Here is a 20,509-nt window from a genome sequence, read left to right as displayed (position 1 = left end):
ATAAGCTTTGTTTTTTCAGTATAACGTCACTTTTATCTTAGTATCCGTGGGACTGAACACTGAACAAATTCATAGGAACATAGAGCAGTTTAGTCCCCCAAAAGACTTGCTTTTGTTGTTGAAGGGCTAACACAGGTGCATCACAGACATATCTGGCCAATGGAAAGTCCCCAGAAATGGACATCCTTTCTCCTGTTTCCCCATCATCCATGGCTAACAATGCCTTATTTTTGCAAAAAGGCAGCACTGTGGTGACTTAAAAGCTATCTATATTCAAAGACAATAGCTGTACAGTGAATATAACACGTGTTCATTACTGAAGGGACAAAATCCATAGCAACCCTTTTTTAATTCCAGGACAGTTACCTGAAATATTAATCACCTGCAAGACGTATGTCGTAAATACGCTTTTTTGTATTTACATAAGGAATTAAATATTGAGGCTAATAAGATAGCTCAGCAGATGAAAGTGTCAAACCTGAGTCAGTACATGGTCTGCCCATGGTAGAAGAAGAGAAGCTACTTCTGCAAATTTGTCCTGCTCTGACCCTGAATACATGCACTGTAGCATTCTCATTCACTTTCCCATCTTATCTTCACACAGATCATAAACACAATAGGTGAGGGAAAGAAATATTTAAAAAGTAGCTTCAGTCTTATATAAATATTTGATTTTGCAGGATATAAGAGTATTTACAGTTGATTGATACATTGGTTTTTAGAATCATCAATGTTTAGAAAGCCACTTCTCATTATACATTCTACAAAATGGCAGAAGTATGCTTAGGGGTGTCTCAGAAATTGTTAGAAATTTTTTTCCTAACCTTGAGCCAAATTTTAAAAGTCATTTAAAATTATATTTATTTCTGTTTGTGTGCATGTGCACAGACATACACTACCATGCATCTGTGGAAGTCTGAGGACAATTTCAGAGAGTAATGTCTCCTTTCACTATAGGCTCTGAGGATTGAACTCAGATAACTCGTTATCTGGCTTGATAGCAGACACCTATGCTTGTCTGGGTCAGTTCAGTGGCCTTTATTGGTTTGTTTAGTGAAACCTAAGTTAACAACCCAAACCAAAAAAAAAAATTAAATGAAACATTCTAACACGGTGCCATCTAAGATTTTTCTCATGTGATAGATGCTGAGGAATGACAGAAAATACTGAGTTTTTTTTTCATAATTATATCATGATTGTATAAGAGCAGAAAACTTTGTTGTATAAATAGTCACTGAAGTTCATAACATACAGTGGTCTCATCTGAGCGGAGATATTCAGGTAGCATTAGTTGGTATTCAGTGGTATGATGGCATGCACAGAGCAAAGTGTTTGTGTTATGTGTTCACAACCAAATGAGAGCTTCCAGAAGCATTGGATTTGTTACGTTTTTTTATTTGAAATTAATTTGGTTCTTGCCCATTCAGAACCCCTTTACTGTTGCCAGAATTTTCACAATTCCCATGTTCAATTCCATTACCCATATGCAGTCTTACCCTCAGTTTAAGGAAGAATACATTATAGCATGATAAATTGTTGGTGACTAAAATTTGTAGATAAATATCGGTTCCAAAAAAGGAAGTGTAGTGCTTTTAAACATTTTATTATGAAAAATTTCAAACATACTGAATCAGAGGCTAGTGTATTAAATGCTTATGTGCCTATCAGTCAGATTCAATATCACCACTATTTTGGCGTTTTTTGAAATGATACTTTTAGGATGGTGCATTCTTAACTACCTCAAATGAGAAACTATGAAGCCTTGCTATTTGCCAGATTGGTGACATGATGCTTGAGTTATTATCCTGCATTTTGAGGCATAAATCAAAACTTGATTAAAGCTGTGAGATTTATTATTCCTAAAGACTTACGTGAAATATCTTGATAGACTAGAATAAAACACATGTTACTAGAGTACGAAGGGAAGAAAAATTGTTATGAAAGCCTATAAAATCACAGTGATAATGTCCTGATATTTTTGTGTTTCTAAAACAGGATGAAACATAAGTCTGATTTATGAACTGCTTTTCAAAATGCTTGATTGTCAATTTGGGATGATGTCGTAAAGGTCAGATAGGGTGGTAGAGCTACTACATGTATTAAAACAGTGGGGAGGGGAAATGAAACTCTAAGAAGTGAAGTGAAAGGCATTCTCTTCTGTATGTCTGGAGTTGTATTGAAAGGACAGGATAATGTACTATGGTCACTTTGGAGAACACTTTGAGGGTGTTTTGAAAATATGTACTTTAATATAGATGCCTGCCTAATAAGTAGTTCAGCCTGAAGTATATCTTGACAATGATTTGCATGTGAATAACAAATACAAAGATGTCAGTGCATTGTTAATAGAGAACTTTAAGAAGGACTGAATACCTATAAATGAATAGATATGTAATTGTTGGAATACTAGGCTATTTATAGTAGATGTAGTAGTGGATCATTTTGTTGAGTTGCGCACATTGAAAAAGAGTACTCTATGGTATTTCTGTAAGTTAATTTTTAAAAGTGTTTGTTTTTGACATAGTCTTGGTGTGCATTCTTGTCTTGCCTGGAACTTACTTTTCTGTTGTATGTAGCCAGGGCTTGCCTCAAAATTTTCATCCTATTTCCTTAAGCTCCTGAATCTTAGGAGTACATTACACATAGCTTATACATTTCAAATAGAGTATAAAATTGTATCAGTGTGTACATCATAAATTGTCATAAAGTGTGTATACCTGCTTCAACAAAGTTGTCACATTGATGAGGGAAGGAGAAAATGAAATTAAAGATCTGTTTTCACTGGAGTATGATGTTGTGATTGTATCATAAACTCTGAAATGCATATTTTAATGTGTTTAACCTAGGCACTGGATAAGGAGGTCTCTTTAACATTCTCCTGTATGATTAGGAATATTTTGTTTTAAAAAAATCACAAAAATTGGGACCTCCCAAAGTTCAGATACTGGAGGTAGAGAGAGAGCTTAGTGAGTAAAGTGCTTATTGTACAGTGATGGGGACCTGAATTTGATACCCAGAGCTCAATATATATATGTGGAGAGAGAGAGGGAGAGGGAGAGGGAGAGGGAGAGGGGAGATTTAGATGGGAGGCTCGTGAGACAGTTCATTTAGGTGAAGCCACTTGCTGCCAGGTGTAAGGATCTAAGTTTGTTCTCTAGAACTCACATGGTGAAAATGGAACTGATCCCTTGAAGTTGTCCTTCGACCTTCACTTGTCATACAAATGTATGACTTGGTATTGTAATGATTTGTCATACAAAACCAGAATAAATAGTTAAAAAGTACAGATATAATCTTGGTTATACTTATCTGTGTCTTACTATGCTATAGTAAAGGCAGAATTATTGGTTGTAGTTTAAAGGTGTTTAATTCATTTAATTATTTTGACTTTAGTATTGCAGTTGTGGTCATCAGATTGTACTTAATGTATTAATGAAAACTATTATGTTTTTATGTTTGAAAACTAAAGAGAGTGAGGATGGGAAATTGAAATCAGCTCACTGAAATATGTTAACGATCACTTTCCTCCTACTTTCAAATTAAAAGTTTGTAAGATGGCAGCACCATAATCTTTTGTAATTGTTTATTTTCCAGCGTTTCATTCAGTATTTGGCTTCAAGAAACACATTGTTTAACTTAAGCAATTTTTTGGATAAAAGTGGATTGCAAGGTAAAAACTTTTTTTCCCCCTAGAAAACCAAGAGTAACCCCATATAATGGTTATTGAAACATTTGACTATATTAACATATTGATGCTTCAAATCACATTTTAGTTAATGTCTTTTAATTTGAAATTAAGGTTGATGTCATAGTTAGCACCTGAGTCTGTTTTAGACAGTACAGGGCAGTTATTTGCAAACATGGACTCTGGAGCTGCACTGCCTGTGTTTTACCACTTAGAACTCATGAACTTGATTAACTTTACTTTAGCACTGTGTTGCTGTCTGTAAAATTAGAAATGGTGGTAGTCACTGTTCAGTAGTTGTTTCTGTGACTTAACCTAGTTAATAACTAACCCTAAAGTGCTTAGAATAATGCCGGGCACACTGGGTATTTACTTTGTCATTGCTCCTTTTTAGATTTGTTTTATTATAAGAAGTACATAGTTGACGTTACACATTGTAGGGACAAAGTTGAGTTAAAGTATTGTTGACATTGATAACACGGCTGTTCCTTTTTTATTTAACTTTTAAAGACTTTTCATTGTATATATCAATATATGGTACTGTGTTCCATAACAGTATTTATACAGGTATAAAATGTGAGTTGAGAATTCTTACCTGATACCTATTGTGCTTCTCTAACAGTTCCCTTTGTTTCACTTTGAATCTAGTCACCTCAAATTGCCATATTCTGGTTATAGCCATCTATGTCCAGTCTGTTGTCTAGAACTGGGACATTAATATTATAGACTGTCAGAGCTAGGAAGGGTCACTAGCAGTGAGGTTCAATCTGAGAAGTGTCTTCAGAGAAGGTGAGACATGTTCAGGGCTTTGAGATGGAGCAGAGATTTCTTATGTAAGTACAGATGTACAAGATGTGAAATATTTAAGATTAATAGGAAAAATGAGTATGAACCAAATGTATGCATGACACATTGGAGAACATGTAGTGGAGGCTCTCAAGGGGCTATTTTATAGTTTAGTAGGAAACTGGGAAAGGATATTTGTAGGGGAAAAGAAAGTATGTGCTATAAGGAAAATAGCTGAACGTTAAGTTGGATCACAGTAGACTGATTGTTTGAAGTTATTTAGACTATTCTAGTCATTGCTCCATCCTAATATAGTTCATGAGAGCCTAGACCATGGTTCTTGCAGTGACAAAGTGAGAAGAATTTAGTGTGTTTGGATTATTGCTTGTTTCCTTTTGCTAAGTGGAAGTATGGCTTAGAATGAAAGGAAATATTGCTTAGAATGAATCTGCTTCCAGTGATTCTGGAATATAAGTGCATGAGACCCAGTGTTACAGAATTTAATTAATACTACTTAATTTAATAAAATTTACTTATTTATGTTATGTGTATATATCCTCATATTTGTATGCACACATATATGTGGGTTCCCTTGGAAGCCTGAAGAAGTCAGAGCATCAGATCCCATGGAGTGGAGTTGGAGGTGATTGTGAGTGCTGGGAACTCTGGTCCTCTGTAAGAATAGCTAGAGATGCTAACCTGAGCCATCTCTCCAGCCCCTCATTCAGTTGATTTTAATAAGAGGAACAACATACTGTGCTGGGATTATAGGCATGACCCATCATATCCAGCTTTGCAGATCTTTTTATTAGTGCTTCTTAATTCTTATTTAAATTTTACTTTAAGTCTGTAGGGGAAAAACTATGCAAACAATAGCTATAAAGTCAGCACAAACATCCAATAGTTTTATTTTGTTTTAATATTTCTAACTTGTATGTTTATTTTATGTGTATGGGTGTTTTGCCTGCATGTATGTCTCTGTGGCACATGTTTGCAGAGCCTACAGAGGCTGGATAAAGGCATTGATCCCTCGAAACTGGAATTACAGATGATTGTTAACTGCCATATCAGTGCTAGGAGTTGAACATTGATTCTCTGGAAGAGCACCTAGGCTTCTTAACTGCATAGCATCTCTTAAGATGCAGAAATTAACTAAAGTTAGTGGTAAAGAATTTTAGACTTTTATTACTTTTATGAAGAGGTAGATTATTTGTTTAGTATTTCCACCTACCTTACAGAATGCATTCTTGGTGGATGGCCCAGTAGGTAAAGGTGCTTGTTGCCAAACCAGACCCCCAGTTGATCCCACATGATGGAAAGAAGAATTCTACAAGTTGTGCTTTGACCTCCCCATGCATGCAGTGGCCAGGAAAGTGCACACATACACAGACACACATGTACCCAGATAGACACATATACACTTACTTACATATATTTTAAAAACATATTCTAGCCAGGTGGTGGTGTCACACACCTTTAGTCCCAGCACATGGGAGGCATAGGCAGGTGGGTCTCTGAGTTGGAGGACAGCCTGGTCTACAGAGTGAGTTCCAGGTCAGCCAGGGCTATACAGTGAAACCCTGTCTTGACAAACCAAACCAAAACAAGCAAAGAAACATATGTTCTATAAAGTTTTAGCAATAAGATTAATAGTCAACATTTATTCATTGAGATTTTTAGAAAGTCATTTTGATCACTGGTGTACTGGTGTTTTGTTGAGTGGCATCTGGTATCTGATATGTTAACTATAAAACTAGTGTAGTCAGTAGGATAACCTGCCTTATAATCAGTAGCTTCTAGTTATACATAAGGGAATGATACTGGAGCACGAAAGGTTGAAGAGAATTTTCAAATAAGTTGATTGAGACTTCGAAGAGAAAGAGGTATTTTTCCCTCTTAAGAATAGAAAAGAGGAGGGAACAGCATGAACCAAAACCCAAGAGAGTTCCATAACGTACATCAACAGGTGTGAGACTGGGTGGCCGCAGTTATTCCTTTTTCCAACCCTTGTCTGGTTCTGACTGTTTCGTAGGCATTCACTAAACATTTGCACATTGGTAAGGGTTAATACTAAATTACATATGTGCATTATGATTGTGTTTTTATAAAGCAGAGGTCAAATCAATTTAAATTTGTCTGAAGAAACTGACCTATTTTCCATTGAGAAAAATTTTTTAGACCTTTGACCCAGACAGTAGCTAAAATACAAGGTTTCTGGTATCTTAAAAATAATAGCGATGAGGTTTTATGTTGTTGATTATGATGAAACAGTGTTAGAGTGATTTATATGAATACTCAAGGTTTTATTGAAAATACTCATAAAATTGGTTGTGCCTTCAACATACATGTTACTGTCTTTACTGGACAGTGCTTTTCATATTTCTTACAAGGTTGGCACATGTGAGTTACACCTGTCCTAAATAACACAGCTAAACGTTTTACAAGTTTAAAAATAGAAGAAACTTCATTTCTATTTTTGAGGGATGGAATTATGGTTCTGCTGGGTGTTAAGCTTGAATTCTGAGGTTCTTAAATTGTGAAAGGGAACGTGATTTTATAACTCCTGAATAGTAAAGAATAGGCATGTGGGTCAGTTGAAGCAAAATAGACTTATTTTTAGTGAAATTATAAGGGTAAAGTTTTTAAAGCTGTATATGATACATCTGATTTTTAACATGACTCTAAAAAGTTTAATGTGAAACTTATTATTACTTAGTTTGCACCACTAAATGTAGTTGGGATACCATATTTTTGCTGTTGAATAATAAATTTATTTTAGTAGGTAAACTTTATATTTTAACATTCAGGAAAACTTTGTTTTACAGGGTATGATATGTCTACATTTATTAGACGGTATAGTAGATATCTAAATGAGAAGGCAGTTTCATACAGACAAGTTGCATTTGATTTCACAAAAGTGAAGAGAGGGTGAGTTATGTTTTAATTTCTAATTTAAATATCAAATACTATAAAACAATTATACTTGTGGATCACTGAACTTTACTCAGTTTTATAGTTTATTTTTCTTTGGAGGAATGCCATATACTTTCTGTAGTAGGATTTTTTTAAAAGTTCTATTTATCTTTATAATAACTTTGTTACAGTTCTCGTGATTAAAAGTTCATCCTTTTAAAATTTATAATTATTTTTAGTATGTACAAAATTATGTGACATAACCCTACTGTATGATTTAATTTCTTATAGTTTCTTCTCTCAGCCCCTATCCCTATTACCCACCACTCGGTTGATTATGTTCAGTTTTTTAGTTACCGTGTGATTCCATAAGAGTTTTAGGATCAGTATGTGAATTTTGGTAGAAAAAACAGCCAAGAATTTTAATTAGTTCTTTTGGTTATAGACAGGATCTCCTGTTTGCTTGGCTGGCCTTGAATTCTCACGAGGTCTGTCTAGGTCTACCTCCTGAGTCCTGGCCTTGCTTACAGCCAGGATTTTAAAAGTAGGAATAGCTAAATGTATAGATCTGTCTAGGTATTGTTGCCACTTGTAGCACGTCTAGTTTCTAATAAACATTGGGTATCTGTTCGTTCTTTCCTTTACTGTGGCATGGTGTTCGTGGAGGTCAGAAGACAGTTTTTAGGAGTTGGTCCTGGTCCTTTACCTTAGTTTCTGGGGATGCAACTCTGGTCCTTAGGCTTTTAGAAACATGCTTTACACTTACTTCACTTGCTGCCTCATTCCCAGAACTTCAGAGTTTTTATTTTGCAAGAGACTGCCCTAGAACTTGTGATACTCCTGCTCTGGTCTGTTTGTGTAATGAGATTACAGACCTGGCAAGAAGAAATTAAATGGAATCAGCTCCTGACTCTATAGTACTTAACTGTTTAATGATTTATGGCAATAGTTTCTTTTGCTTTTAAAGAAGTATAAATCTGCCTCTACATACAGGAATGACTGAGATTCGTGCCATTTCTTCTTGTGATAACTACACAATCCACCTGGCTGTATAATGCAAATCTTCACTTTCATTTAAAATAATATTTTATATGAATGGGTATTTTGCCTGCATGTATGTATGTACACTTTTTTTTTTTTTTTTAATCCCTACAGAAACCAGTAGAGGGGTTTGGATCTCCTAGATCTGGTATTACATATATATAGTTGTGAATTACATAGATTTGGTGGTGAATTATTTTTGGTTTTTCTAACAGGGCTGATGGAGTTATGAGAACAATGAACACAGAAAAACTCTTAAAGACTGTACCAATTATTCAAAATCAAATGGATGCACTTCTTGATTTTAATGTAAGTTGATATGCTTTTGTAATTCCAAAATCTCTTTAAAAACCTAGATAATCATAACTGGTTAGCTTTATGCCCAAGTTTTCATAATTTTTTCCATGTTGTAATACTGTTTGGCTAATGTTTGGGTTTTCTCTGGTGCTAGAATTTTAGTTTATACAGACTAAAACAAGTGATGGGGTAAAGTGCTTTATTAAAATTCTTCACAGGAATTTTAGATTTTAAAAATGAAGGATTTGTTTGTGCATAGCCTTTTCAATCCTTCACTTTTGTTTGGTAGGACTCAAAGCATGCCATCTATTTAGATAAAAGGAAGTTCAAATCTCATTTATGATCAATTGCTATCCATGTATTACATGTGGCATTGTATTCCCTGAAAATTTTAAATGATATTATTTGGGTGGTGAGTGTTGACTAAGTGTTCAACAAACTACTTATATGTTTCATAGATTAAAAAGTGTCACACTTTAATACCTAGTGACTTAAAAATCATTTTGTCATTTTTCTGATTTTATATAATTGAGAAGTTTTTGTTGTGACATTTGAAAATTTTATGAAATTAAAATTTCAGTGTTCACGGTAGCACTAGTGACCCATAGGCAGATTCTTGATTGGCTTGCGTATTGCTGTGGCTTTTGTCTTACAGTAGTACTGCTGGCTTACCTACAGAAGAGAATATAATTCCCAGGGCCTAAAATCTTTCCTTTCATAAAAAAGGAAGAAAAGCACTTGCTTGAAGACTATGGCTCTAGAAAGACACAGGAAACTGGTGTTGAGGGAACATTATTTTGGTTTATATCGAGCCCCAAAGGTCCAACCATGTATTTTTCACTTAATAAATAGTTTTGTCTCTATAAAATTATTTGTTTTGGTGTCTGTATTATACTTTATTGCATAGAAAATTTTACTTCATCTTACTCATAGGTTTTAAGCACACACTTTGCAAATCTATAACTTTGTAATAAAGTTATAATTAAGAGACTTAAGATGTAGGTGAGTAATTTCAAGATTTAAAAGATAAATGACTTTCACTTTTGGTCACAATTCTAAACTAGAATGAATGCTCAAAAGCTGCTTTTTGCTGTTGTTTTGTTTTTTTAACTTAGAAGTTTAAATTTGCCTATAATTCTGATTGTGAGAAATCAGAAAACTCATGTATTAGAAAACTTACCTGTAATGTATGTCCTAGGGAAAATAAGCCCTCTTTTCCTTTGGTGACATGTTTTAGCTTATTGTCTTTCCAGTGAGGAATCATTTTGTTACTGACATTTAAAACACAAGATAAGCTAATCTTATTTTCTGTTTCCCCTAGGTTAATAGTAATGAACTTACAAATGGGGTAATAAATGCTGCCTTCATGCTCCTGTTCAAAGATGCCATTAGACTATTTGCAGCATACAATGAAGGAATCATTAATTTATTGGGTAAATACTGAAATATCGTACATAACTTTTCTTATTTTGTGTTATGTAAATTAGTAATACTGATAGAGTAGTTGCCGTGAAGTCCATTGTGACACATGATAAACATTTATTTGAAGAAAAGGTTTTATTCCTGTACATACGCATATATCTGTATATCCACACAAGTGGATAAATTCTCATTTTTATAACTAGAATATTCAACTGTTAAACGTTGTTTTTGATATAATAATTTTTTTTGTAAAGTTAGATTGAGGCATGGTGGTATATTTTATGTTATATATACTTAAGTAGAAAAGCCTCATTTCTTTGTCCCAGAAAAAGTGTATTTCCTCAATATTTATTTTACAGTGAACCTTGTAAAACTAGCCTGTGAGTATGTATAATATTTTTCCCCTATAATATTTTGAAGTGCATGCCTGTGTGTGCTAGGTATTAAATAATCCAGGATTTCTTGGATGTTTAATTCATGCTGTATCACAGAGCTGTATGCCTAGTTTTCTTTTTTTAATTTATTTTAGGAACAATCTTATTTTACATATCAGTTACCTCATTCCCTCACCCACCCATCCTCCCATTGCTCCCCTACCCCCGCCAACTCCCAAACCCACCCCTCACCCACACCCCAAGGATAGTGAGGCCTTCCACGGGGGATCATCAGTCTCTGTCACATCATTGGGGGAGGGTCTAGGCCCTCTTTTCATGTATCTGAGCTGTAATAGTATCCCTCCATAGGGAATGGGTTCCCAAAGTCCATTTGTGCACTAGAAATAATCAGTAGCTCCACTGTTAGAGGTCCCATAGACTGCCCAGGCCTTTTAGCTGGCAGCCACATTCAGAGGACTTGGCTCGGTCCAATGCTGGTTCTCCAGCTTTACAACTAGGGTCTCTGTGCTCTCACTAGGTCAGGTCAACTGTTTCTGTGGGTTTCTCCAGTAGTAAGCCTAGTTCTTAAATTTAATTTTGAAATCAAAAATTATTTTTAAGCCAGTTAACATTTATTATTTGGGTACCTTTTACTTTGGGGAGATTTTTAGGAATTTGTGATTCTTTCTTACATATCAAGATGTAATTGAAATAGTTAATTTTGCATAGAAATATCTTTTAAAGATTTAATTTATTTAAACCGGGCGTTGGTGGCGCACGCCTTTAATCCCAGCACTCGGGAGGCAGAGGCAGGCGGATCTCTGTAAGTTTGAGACCAGCCTAGACTACCAAGCGAGTTCCAGGACAGCCTCCAAAGCCACAGAGAAACCCTGTCTTGAAAAACCAAAAAAAAAAAAAAGATTTAATTTATTTAAATGTGATTTCCATAGACTAGGGCAATACAAATACATGGAGGGGTGCTTTAATCCATGAAGACAGGTAAATTATACTTATTTTTTGTACCTGAACAAATAAAACTGTGGAAGTCATAGTCATTGACTTCATGATTGGTAAATGTCAAACTCTATATTACTGTATACAGATTAAATTTAAGGGAGCTTTTGAAGTGACATTGGATAAAGTTGTCATCTTAGAATGTTAGTACTGAGCTAGGCGTTGGTGGCACACGCCTTTAAACCCAGCACTCGGGAGGCAGAGGCAGGCGGATCTTTGTGAGTTCGAGACCAGTCTAGTCTACAGAGCGAGTTCCAGGACAGGCTCCAAAACAATACAGAGAACCTTGTCTTGGGGGGGAAAAAAAAAAGAATGTTAGTAATGTTGGTACTGGTATATTATTAGTAAAATATTTAGAAATAGATTTTAGTGTTTTAAATCGAGTAATATGTGCTTATGCGCAAATATCCCAAAGCAGTATTGTGAACAAAATAGTAATGTATGTTCCAGTAATTTTAAAAAATTGATTCTAATTTGCTTTAAGTATTCAAACTAATCTAGCACAAATTTTTGTTGTAGGATAAATTCTTTGGAAGAATTATGATCTTTTTAGAGATACAGCCTAATCCTTTTCCTTTTTTAGGAAACTTTAAATTTTTTTAAATGTAACTAAGTATTTTCATGCTTCTTTGGGCAGAAAAATATTTTGATATGAAAAAGAACCAGTGCAAAGAAGGTCTTGACATCTATAAGAAGTTCCTGACTAGAATGACAAGAATCTCAGAGTTTCTCAAAGTTGCAGAGGTAAGCTGCTTTGAAAGGCCTTATATGTTGGTTTATATGTGTAGATTTTGAAGAAATCATTACCCAAATGAAAGTATTTCAATATAATAAGGTTATATCTCACATTATTAATATACACTGTTAATTCTGTCAAATGGTATTAATATGACAATATTGAATAAGCTACATGCTATATATTTAATTTATATGGGGTGTTGAAAAGTAATCAATCTACTTTTACATTTTATATATCGCTACAAAATAAGATAGATTTTTGTACACTGGTGGCAGTGATGTCTGTGTTTAGAATTAACTATTTATATTTGAAGACTTACTGTGTTGATGGTGGAGAAGGTTCAGTATCAACCTAAGTTGTTTTTCATCCAGACAGGCCTTCAACTGAGCCATACAATTCCGTGTTTTTGCTCTCCTACATAAGTGAATTCTGCATACTTAATTACTGAGTATGAAAAGGTTATATGATAATCTAACTGTATAAAGCTCTTAAAAGTAATTATTATGAAGTTGTCACAGAGGCAGTTCTTATGTTTGCAGGCATCTTTTATATTTGCAAAGACAACTCATAAAGATTCCCCATCTTCTTTTTACCCTCTTATCCATCACTGCAATGAATGCTCCTTCTTTAGGATGTTTTGATCACGTACATTAGAGTCATTACTCTGGAATTACCGAGTTAGTGATTCTAGGCACTGTTACTCTTGTGATACTTTATCTATTTATTTTCAAGACAGGGTTCTTTTTTTTGTAGCCCTGGATGTTCTGGAACTCGCTGTGTAGACCAGGCCAGATTCAAACTCAGAGAAATCCACCTGCCTCTGCCCCCCTAGTGCTGGAATTAAAGGTGTGTGCCACCACCACCCAGCATAATAATTTATTCTTTAGCAAATGAAGTGACCTTGTTTTATGATGCCTGTAGAAATTTGCATTTGTTCAGGCAGGTTTTTCAAGAGAGAAATCTGAGTTTTGCTCCCTAGTCCCTTAGCATATTACAACTATGAGGAGGCAGGGTTTCTGATGTTGTGGTTGCAGTAAAGTTTTCAAGTAAGTTTTAATTTGTTGGCTTTGCTTTCTGGTCTCTTACATTCTATTTGGTAATTATAGTTACTGTTCTGTATCTAAAGCCCTTTCTTACCTTGAGGTTGCAGGTTTGACACAGATAGAATGCATTATCTGTTCATATGATCTAAGAAATATGAACGATACTGCTGTACAGTGTTGTTATGAGACTGTCTTTGGGCTTGCAGTGTCATTAAGAGACTTCACTTAAAATAAAGGCAATGGTAATCTCTTGAAATGTGTTCCAAGAGAACAGTTGTCTTAGTGTAAGTGATGAGCTATTAATATCTAAATTGGAATGAATTAGATTTCATTCTGAGACTCTTAAAGCTGAGAAAAAGAGAATGATTAGAAAATAAAGCATAGTCAAGGGAGAAATACGGGTTTCTAATGTAGGTCCTCAACTACATAGGAAGTAAGGGACTTTTTTGTTTGTTTGTTTTGTTAAGTGATTATGCTGGAAACTATCTAATGTGTGAACACCATAAAAATACAGTGAGGTTTTGTGTACATAGTTACATCCTACCTAAATATTACTTGATGTTTGTGAAAAATCTGATTACCACACTAAACAGACTTCTTTAAAATTATATTTGTGTATGTAGGCACTTCCGTGCCATGGCGTTTGTGTTGAGGTCAGAGAACAACTTGTGAGAGTCAGCTCTCTTTCTACCATGTAATTCCGGCATCAATCTCAGGTTGTCAAGCTTTGCAACAAGTGCCTTTCTATGATTAGCTCCTAAATAATGGGTTTTAAAAGTATTTTCTGTGGTGACTGTCAGGGGAAGAGTTTTTTTAAGAAAAAGACAGAAAATTAGTTTAAGGCAAGTTGGTGTCATTAGATTTATTTCTTTTTTGTATCCCTGGGAACTTGTTCATAGTCATTCTCATTTCTTCCAGTATTACTAAATGGCACATAGAAGAGGTAATGTTCATATTATTATAATTTCACTTGTATTGAATACAGCATTTTTTTTTCTTGCAGCAAGTTGGCATTGACAGAGGTGATATCCCAGATCTTTCACAGGTGAGTAGATTGTTAAAGCATGAGTCTACCTCCATGTGCACTGCAATGCCAAGATGAGTAGTCATTTCTGTCAAGAGTAGTACAATTTTTTCCTTACAGTTTTTTAACATTTTACTATATTGCTGAAGAGTTCTTTAACATTATGACACATACAGTGAATGAAGAACTTATCTCTAACTGTAGTGGGCCTGTCCACTGCAGTACTATAACAGCTGCATCTTGGAAAAGCCCACCCCAGCATGGGAAATGAATGACTTACGAAAGTTACACCCCTGAAGTTACCTATCCAGCTTGCAGGCAGTTTCACTTAGAGAATCTTCTTTCATAATAGATATTCATTAGTTGTATAGCCATAGGGAGGGACCTTGTAGATCTTCTTGCATTCTTAAATCTTACAGGCTTCCCTTCTTCCTTTAGGGGGGAATTATTTAGTTTTGAAGATATGCATACTCATTTCCTAAAGATACACATTTAAATCTAAATTCCACATATGGCAGAAAACATAGTATTTGTCTTTTCTGAGTCTGTCTTCTTTAACTTGATGGTTTATATTCCATCTATTTTTCTGATAGTATTATGATGTCCTTTCACTACAACTGAGTAAAAATTCACGATGTATATCTACTACATTTTTATCCATTCATATATTGATGGACATCTAGACTGGTGCCATACCATAGTTATTGTGAGCATCTAAGAAATAAACTTGGATGTCCAAGTATTTCTGACATGTTGATTTAGAATGTTTAGGTATATGACCAGTAGTATTATAACTGGGTCATTTGGTATTTCTATTTTTTATTTTTAAGATTTTTTTGTTTTATTCATGTGTCTATGTGAGTATATGTTGTGTGGGTGTGGGTGCCCAGGGAGGCCAGAAAGGGCATTGAATACCCACCCTGGAGCTGAGGTTAAAGTTTCTTGTAAGTCACCCTACATGGGTGCTTGGAAACAAACTTCAGGCCCTTTGGAAAGAGAAGCATGCCCTTTTAATTGCTTAGCCTTTTCTGTGGCCCAACTTTGTGTGTGTGTTTGTGTGTGTATATGTAATTTATAATTTATGTGTGCAGTATTTGTGACTGCAGGCAAACATGTACCACCGAACATGTGTGGAAGTCAGAGGACCCACTGTGTAGGTCCAGAGATCAAATTAAAGTTTTTGGTGGTTCTTATTAGTAAATTCAGTTAGTTGTGGCCAATAATAGTAATCATAATAGCAACAATAAGAGGTTAAAAATTTCTGTTTTGGCAGCTAAAAATTGGCCACTGGTGATTAGTACATGAGCTATGTATCTGTTTTTGTTGTATTCATGTTAGATGACATTTGTAAAATGTTGTAAATAGTTATGAAATTCCTAATATTTATGTAATTTCAGGCCCCCAGCAGTCTTCTTGATGCTTTAGAACAACATTTAGCATCTTTGGAAGGGAAGAAAATCAAAGATTCCACAGCTGCAAGCAGGTACTTTTTTTGGGGGGGGTTTAACGTGACAGGGTTTCTCTGTATTGTTTTGGAAGCTGTCGGTCCATCCTGGCCTTGAACTTACAGAGATCCGCCTGCCTCTGCATCCCGAGTGCTGGGATTAAAGGCGTGCGCCACCACCTCCCGGCACATTGTTTTGTTGAAGTGTAAAAATGATAGTTTTTCTTTTGGAAGGAGTAGATGAAACCAGCTCAAGTTGCAAGTTGTATGGTTTCTCTATCTTGATTAATTATCTGTAAGATTATTTTTAATGGACTTCCTGATACCAGTAAGTGTGGACGTATTTTATGATGATGACAATGATGCTTTATTCAGAATTGTGGTTTTAATGCTTGGGTGTGTATCATGCTTCAAAATCAAAAGATAATTTTGTATTAATTTACTCAACCCTTAGATTTTCCCCGTGGTAGATACAGTAGGAATACCAGGATTCAGGCTTAGGATGTCTGACATTATATTTCATTTTTTATACCTTTTGATGAGTTTTGTTTTTTTTGTTTTTTTTTTTTTTTTAGTTTTACGAGACAGGGTTTCTCTGTATTGTTTTGGAGGCTGTCGGTCCAGCCTGGCCTCGAACTAGAGATTGATTTTTTTTTTTTTTTTTTTGGTTTTTGAGACAGGGTTTCTCTGTGGCTTTGGAGGCTGTCCTGGAACTAGCTCTTGTAGACCAGGCTGGCCTCGAACTCACAGAAATCCGCCTGCCTCTGCCTCCCAAGTGCTGGGATTAAAGGCGTGCACCACCAACGCCCGGCTGAGATTTATTTTTATGTTCCATTTTAATCAAGTTTTGAGCTAACTGGGAACAGTTCACCTGGCAAATTACAAATAATAGAAATTATCTCATAATCACTAATTTTAGTCGGGTGTAGTAATTGCTTGAATAATTATCATGTTTTCTTATGAAGATTTTACCTCTTTATTTAAAATAATATATAAAATATATAGTGAGACTTTCTTTGGTTCTTTTTGATTTTTTAGTTTATATTTTGGTGATTTCTCCCCTTTTTAGTAATAAAATTTAAGCAATGTCAGGTACAGTGGCTTGTACTATAATCTCAGAACTTGGAAAGTTGAGGCTGGAGGAAGGCAGCCTGGAGTTTAACTTGGTCTGTATAGTGAATTAAGGCCAGCCTGGGCTACATTGAAGGACTCCTCTTCTGTGCCCCCTCAATTCCCCAGTTCCAAAGGGAAGAATTTGCTAATGATTTTTTAAAATAATATTTTGTGCAAGATTTTAATTTTATATTAGGTTTTTAGAAGTACTATTATCACCAAGATGTTACAGACCAGTTACTTATAGGAAAGAAATGAAAACAAGTCTATTCATGTGGTTAAGGTACATCAGTTTCCCTCAGATACTTATCAAGATGTGATTGGCAATAAATATTTTTGTCATTTTTATGTTACTCATTCATTGTCTTCTTGTTTTCTCATTTGCAATACTGATTTTACACAAATTAGTTTTTGCCACTTTACATATTTTACAATAGCAATTAGGGTATATATTACGGAAAAAGGAAGTTTAATTGAGGCCTGGTATAGTTCTTTATCCTAGAATTTAATGTTGGTTCATGGTATATACTATGGCTAAATCTTTACAAGGGGGAAGGAAAAGGCTAGTGAGAGGTAATGAATTGCGTATGTGTAATGGGTTTGAAAAGAGAATTCTGGTTGGTCAGAAAGGTAGCAAGCACATAGAATGGAGGTGCCACACAGACTTATGACTGAATTGAACTCAATATTCCTTTTCAAGGAACCTGATATCCACTGACTTTTGTGAATGTTGCGGAAAAACAAACCTAGACATGCATGACTTACTATTGGTATTCAAGATTTGGTTTTCTTGTGGTAGAACTGTCAAAAGCCAGGTGTTCATTGGTATAGGAGCTGTCTCTTAGAAACTGAATTGGTTTTGTTGTTGTTTTTCTATTAGGATTCTCCTAGGACTGTAAAGTCTCTGTCCTATTGCTTCCTAGTCTTAAGAGAGGCAATGTGCCCCCCTGTGTTGTAAATTTTTTCTTGAGTGGGACACTTCACTCTAGAAATTATGAATTTGTGATTCAGTCAACAGCGCTAAATTTTTTGTAATTTTCTAGGTTATTGATAGAAGATTCCATCTGAAGTACTAGTTTTAAGTCTATAAAACTTGTTAGTTTGTTAAAAGCAGGGCCACTTCATTTTATATCTTAGATATGAAGTGCTTACTTTTATCCTTACCCTAGGGCTACAACACTTTCCAATGCAGTCTCTTCTTTGGCAAGCACTGGCCTATCTCTGACCAAAGTGGATGAAAGGGAAAAGCAGGCAGCATTAGAGGAAGAACAGGCTCGTTTAAAAGCATTAAAGGTAAGCAAGTGTGGGCTTTCTCTTTGGAAGAACAAGGAGAGGGGATCATTATGTAAATGAACCTCTAGCCAGACTTAAGTTTTTAGTTGTGTAGCCATCCTACAGTATGAAACTGTTTCATTTTTCATCACATAGAATGCTTGGTGAAAAGTTAGGGAGTGCCTTTCAGCTCTTAAAGCAGAATTAGAAAATGTCTTTTTTCAGAGTCTGTATCAAAAGGATCTAGTTTTAGATTCCTTGTGCTAAGTTCCTTTTTCAACAGGAACAGCGTCTAAAAGAACTTGCAAAGAAACCACATACCTCTTTAACAACTGCAGCCTCTCCTGTGTCCACTTCAGCAGGGGGAATAATGACTGCACCAGCCATCGACATATTTTCTACCCCTAGTTCTTCTAACAGGTACAGCGGGAAGTGAGGGTATCTGAGTATTTAGTCTAAGAGCCTCTTCAAATACATGCTTTAGAGATGCTGTGAGTTTGCTTTATAATTTTTGTAATCACAAATTAATACAAAAGGTGTAAAACAATACAATTGGTATACTACCTACAGTGATAAGGTTAGTCTAAGTTTGGGAAATGGAATATGACTAAATTACTAATTTTCAATTGGAATATTCTACATGGGAATGGGTGTTTTCTTGGGAAAGTCATTTCCAGAAAAGGTGTTGTTTCTCAAATTTGATAGAAACTTAGGACATTGTGTTCAAGTATTTTTCTGAACCTCTTTATAGTTATGTTAAATAGGGAGCATGCAACAGTTACCTTTTTAGAACTGTTCTTTTGGGTCTTACATTAAAGCTTTTCACTGAAATTTTTGGGGGGGTGGAGTACACGAGACCAACTAATATAGCAGAGTTCATCTAGAAATAAAACTGCTTTCCACAATATTTTCCTAGCACATCTAAGCTGCCAAATGACCTGCTTGATTTGCAGCAGCCAACCTTTCATTCATCTGTCCATGCTATGTCAACTGCTCCTCAGGTAGCAAGTACATGGGGAGGTAAGCTTTCCTTGTTTTAAATGTTGTATAGGTATCTTCCCTCTCCAGTAAGTAGCAGAGTTTTGGTTGTACTTGATGCATGGGAACTTGGGAAATATTAAAATGACAGTAAACTAATTTTTATCTCCTGAAGACAGTTTATTATATATGAAGTATCAAAATTCATAGTTAATTATGAAACAAGGTTTAGGGAAGATGAAGTTGTTAAATATAAGAGGAATGACCACATTTTACAGTATGAGATCATCTCTTCAATATGAATTTCAAATATATAGTAATTATTACTTTTGGTGTAGAAAAAAATTTTCTGGTGGGTAAAATCCTTACTTTTGTGTATGTACATTGCAAAGTTCTAGTAAAAGTCAGATTGTATTACCAACCAGCAAAGTACGTTGTGAACAGGTATCTCATGGTGATTCTTGTCCTTTGGTGCCCTGGAGTAGGTTTTTAATTCTAAGGTGATCATGGTCTAGTACCTTTAAAGCAAAGTGTATATATGTTTGCTTGTATGAAATGTATGTATGTATGTATGTATGTATGTATGTATGTATACGTTGTGTTTTAAAGTTTTAGTTAGGCACCTACTTTTCAGATCATCTCCTTTGGATGGTTTTGGTGCATATGTATGTATGTATGTATGTATGTATGTATGTATGTATATATATTTATATTATAAATAGTCATCCACAATTGCTGGAAAGAAAAGGAAATTTTCAGGAAGAAAGACGCTAAGTAGAAAATTATGAAATGTTAAAATTTGTATTTGCTTTCATGTAACATTTGAATTATTAAACTTTTACACCATGTAAGATTTGAATGAAAAGTATAGTTTCTGTGCTTCTTTTCTTCCATTCACTCTAATGCCCACTGATCCCTCCCTCCCTCCCTCCCTCCCTCCCTCCCTCCCTCCCTCCCTCCCTCCCTCCTTCCCTCCAGTGTAGTACTGAATATTGCATATTGAATCCAGGGCTTGCCCACACTAGGCATATGATCTGGCATTGAGCTGTATCACCAGCCCTAACACACTGTTTTATATCCTGGAATGTAAGCTCTGTGAAGGCAAGGGCTGTCTATCATTAATTAGCACTTTGTGGTGGTGGTGGTTGTTTGGGGGAAAGGGGCATGTGTGCCACAATGAACATGGGAGATAAGAGAACAACTTGGTGGGGTCAGTTCTTTCCATCTACCTTAATGTGGAGTCTAAGGATCCAACTCAGCTCTCTAATCTGACCTTTGTTTTTCTCACACTGTAGTCCAGGCTGGTCTCAAACTCATGGCAATCCTTCTGCCTCAGCCTTTCAGTGGAACTACCACATCCAGCC

The 20,509-nt window shown here is 35.3% G+C and overlaps 1 protein-coding gene across 13 annotated transcripts in view; it reads left to right on the top strand.

Moving 5' to 3' along the window:
- Picalm (phosphatidylinositol binding clathrin assembly protein) overlaps positions 1-20,509 on the top strand; it is an 83,065-nt gene that overhangs the window by 34,067 nt on the left and 28,489 nt on the right. For all 13 annotated transcript variants that reach the window (XR_005869744.1, XM_040728723.1, XM_040728714.1 and 10 more), the window contains exons 3-12: positions 3,595-3,670; positions 7,297-7,399; positions 8,641-8,734; positions 10,044-10,155; positions 12,170-12,276; positions 14,318-14,359; positions 15,736-15,821; positions 18,065-18,188; positions 18,451-18,587; positions 19,084-19,187. Coding sequence is in view for 12 of the 13 variants with exons in the window: in XM_040728723.1 (XP_040584657.1) it covers positions 3,595-3,670; positions 7,297-7,399; positions 8,641-8,734; positions 10,044-10,155; positions 12,170-12,276; positions 14,318-14,359; positions 15,736-15,821; positions 18,065-18,188; positions 18,451-18,587; positions 19,084-19,187 (985 nt within the window). In the remaining variant the exon portion in view is untranslated. The remainder of the gene's footprint in view (positions 1-3,594; positions 3,671-7,296; positions 7,400-8,640; positions 8,735-10,043; positions 10,156-12,169; positions 12,277-14,317; positions 14,360-15,735; positions 15,822-18,064; positions 18,189-18,450; positions 18,588-19,083; positions 19,188-20,509) is intronic.

The sequence above is a fragment of the Mesocricetus auratus genome, unplaced genomic scaffold (assembly GCF_017639785.1).
Source record: "Mesocricetus auratus isolate SY011 unplaced genomic scaffold, BCM_Maur_2.0 Super-Scaffold_4256, whole genome shotgun sequence".
NCBI lineage: Eukaryota > Metazoa > Chordata > Mammalia > Rodentia > Cricetidae > Mesocricetus > Mesocricetus auratus.
The sequence above is the reverse complement of the archived record's forward strand: the minus strand, read 5'-3'. Positions and strand labels throughout refer to the sequence as shown.